Source organism: Vigna unguiculata, chromosome 1 (genome assembly GCF_004118075.2).
Source record: "Vigna unguiculata cultivar IT97K-499-35 chromosome 1, ASM411807v1, whole genome shotgun sequence".
Lineage (NCBI taxonomy): Eukaryota > Viridiplantae > Streptophyta > Magnoliopsida > Fabales > Fabaceae > Vigna > Vigna unguiculata.
Window position 1 is genome coordinate 30,483,454 of NC_040279.1, and position 3,013 is coordinate 30,486,466.

At 33.8% G+C, this 3,013-nt stretch overlaps 1 protein-coding gene across 1 annotated transcript; it reads left to right on the plus strand.

The window, feature by feature from the left end:
- Positions 1-1,779: 1,779 nt before the first annotated feature.
- On the plus strand, positions 1,780-2,676 carry LOC114190689 (zinc finger protein 8-like). Its single transcript, XM_028079673.1, has one exon. It carries the CDS (start codon positions 1,780-1,782, stop codon positions 2,674-2,676), a length of 897 nt encoding a protein of 298 aa, XP_027935474.1.
- Positions 2,677-3,013: the final 337 nt, after the last annotated feature.

The following is a 3,013-nucleotide window of genomic DNA, read 5'->3' on the forward strand; positions in this document are numbered from 1 at the left end:
TCATTGTTAGACCTCAAAATTATCAGTAGATTTTAAAAAATTGCTCACTTAGATCAAAAGTGACTTAAGATCTTTGATGTTCAATCCGTTTTTTCATGTTTTTTCTGTGACAGGATCTAAGGTCTGTAATTGCTTTGTATTTATGTGCAGATAATGTTTTTCACTTTTGTGATATATGGGAATGTAAGGTTTATGCGCAACAGGCTTAGTCTGAGAGAGGGGACCATAAAATAATAATATTTATTATTTTCTTTTATTTATGTTGTGTATATGGGTTTATGTATCACAGTTATCTGATTAATTTGATTTGTTTTTGTTCATAAAAAAAATTCAAATTACACTATTTGGCTAAGAAAAATCTTACCAGAAGAAGGATCCTATGCTCTTAACAATTTGTATTATTATCAACTGGGATAAAATGTGATAGATCTACCAATTCACTCTTTTCATTGTTAGAGCTCAGAATTATCAGTAGATTTTAAAAAGTTGGTCACTTATATCAAAAGTGACTTGAGATCTTAGATGTTCAATTCATTTTTTCATATTTTTTTTTTGTGGTAGGGTCTAGGGTCTGTAATTGTTTTGTATTTATGTGCAGATAATGTTTTTTACTTTTGTGATAAATGGGGATGTAAGGTTTATGTGCAACAGACTTAGTCTGGAAGAGGGGACCATAAAATAATAATATTTATTATTTTCTTTTATTTATGTTGTGTATATGGATTTAGGTATCACAATTATTTGATTAATTTGATTTGTTTTTGTTCATAAAAAAAATTCAAATTACACCATTTGGCTAAAAAAAATTCTTACCAGAAGAAGGGAAGAAGGATCCTATGCTGCTAACAATTTGTATTATTATCAAGTGGGGCAAACACATAATAGATCTCTCCAATCCACCATTTCTATTGTCAGATTTCAAATTTGTCATAATCCTTAGAAAAGATACCGATATCATTAACTCAATTCAAAAAATAAATACATTATAATAATAAAAGAACAAAAATGAAATATTTCTCAAAAATTTGTTAAGTCATTATGCTTTCTCATATTTCTTTAACATTACCACTTTAAATAACATACTCCTATGAACTAAAATAGTTAATTAATCTTTATAATTTTCATTATTTTTAAAATCTAAATTATAATTTTAAACAACTTTTTGTATTGAATGTTATAAAAAAATTGACTTCAATATTTTAAATTTAAATAGTTAAATTACACATTTTAAATATTTAAAAAATAATAAATTTCAAAATCAACTAACAATTATATCAAACAGTTGTTTAACGTAAAAAATATGTATATATTATTTATAATTTAAATCATAAAAAGCAACCACAATTTATAATAAAAGAAAAATATAAAGCATTTCTTCATTAAAAAAATACCCTACAAAATACAAGTGAAAACTCATTACAAAACTATCTTTTGTGTAAAAGAACAAGTAGAAAACAACATGTACATTTACGTGCTATAAAAAGATAAATTATTTGATTTAAATAAATTTTTACATTAAACAGCCTAACCTAATGTAAAAAGATTTGAAATAATTATAAAAATTATATATATGATGCTTCTTTGTACGTAATGAGACGTGAAGTGAGTGATTAACCCCTAACTCCATTAGATCTTCATTGTATATTTTAACGCATATTTTATTAACTCTTAATATATGTGAGTTATCTAAACAAGTGTATATATATAATATTGATTTTAAACTTTATTATATTAGAAAGCTTGTATATAAAATGAAGAGATAAATGTGGTTAGAAAGAAATGACAGTGTTGGGGTTCGGTCCCAGAGATCGGTTGTGCCGGTACTTTCAGAAGCCGAAGCCATTTTCAGATTTTGTGGCGCTGTCAGGCATCACTGCAAGATGCATCAGCCACCCCAGAATTGTCCATATATCAGACCCCACTCTCCTTCCACCCTTTCAATTCTCATTTTTCCTTCTCTTTACATCAATCTTTCTCTTTCTCCTTCTCTTTCTCAACATGAACAACACCTCCACCCACGACTTCATCCATGACTTCATGAACGTCGACTCCTTCTCTCAGCTCCCCTTTCTCCGCTCCTCTCCCTCCAAAGATAAAGACAAGCCCATTCGTCTCTTCGGCCAAGACTTTCCCAAAACCACCCACACACCCTCCCATCACACCACCATCACAAGAAACTCCGAACCCACCCGCAGATTCGAGTGCCATTACTGTTGCAGAAACTTTCCCACTTCTCAAGCCTTGGGTGGCCACCAAAACGCCCACAAACGAGAACGCCAACATGCCAAACGACACCTCCACCCCGGCATGCTTCACACCACCCTCTCCGATCCTACCACCTACACTTTCACCAACCCGGTCCCTTATTCATCTCTCACACCTTGGGATTCTCACGCCCCTCCCAGAAGCTTCTTCGGAAGCTCCTTCTCTCACCAGCTTCAACCCATCAATGGATGCCCCTTGGGCATGTGGCGAATCCCCAACACCGCTGTAGCCACTCACACCACCCACCAGGGTAACCCTATTTTGCACCGCGCGCCGCCTTTGCTTTCTGGTCAGGAAATGGTGCGGGCGAGGATGGCTCCCTCACCCTCTGGCTCGCAGAACGGTTTAGGTTATGACCTCAAACCCAACCCCGGCGTGAGCGACCATGTGAGTTTGGATCTTCATCTGTGAAATCAACTTTACGCACTCACACTGGTTCCTATACATGCCAATAATATCTCCAGCAGCTCCACAGGCTCCCCGATGGTATATATGAAATTTGAGAACTTTCGGCTGTTATTGTTGGATCTTTATTTCAATGATGATTCTCATATCGATCACTGTGCTTAGATCATCTTCTTTTCGTTTAATTATTATCCTGTTAAAACCTCGTGAACTTATTTTGCACTTTAGATTTCTTTTGGGTTTTCTGCTTTACTTTCATCACATCTTAAAGTTTTTTCGTACTAAAAAAAATGCAAACACTTTATTTACCGTTGTTGTTCTTTTCTTTTTGTAATCCATGGTA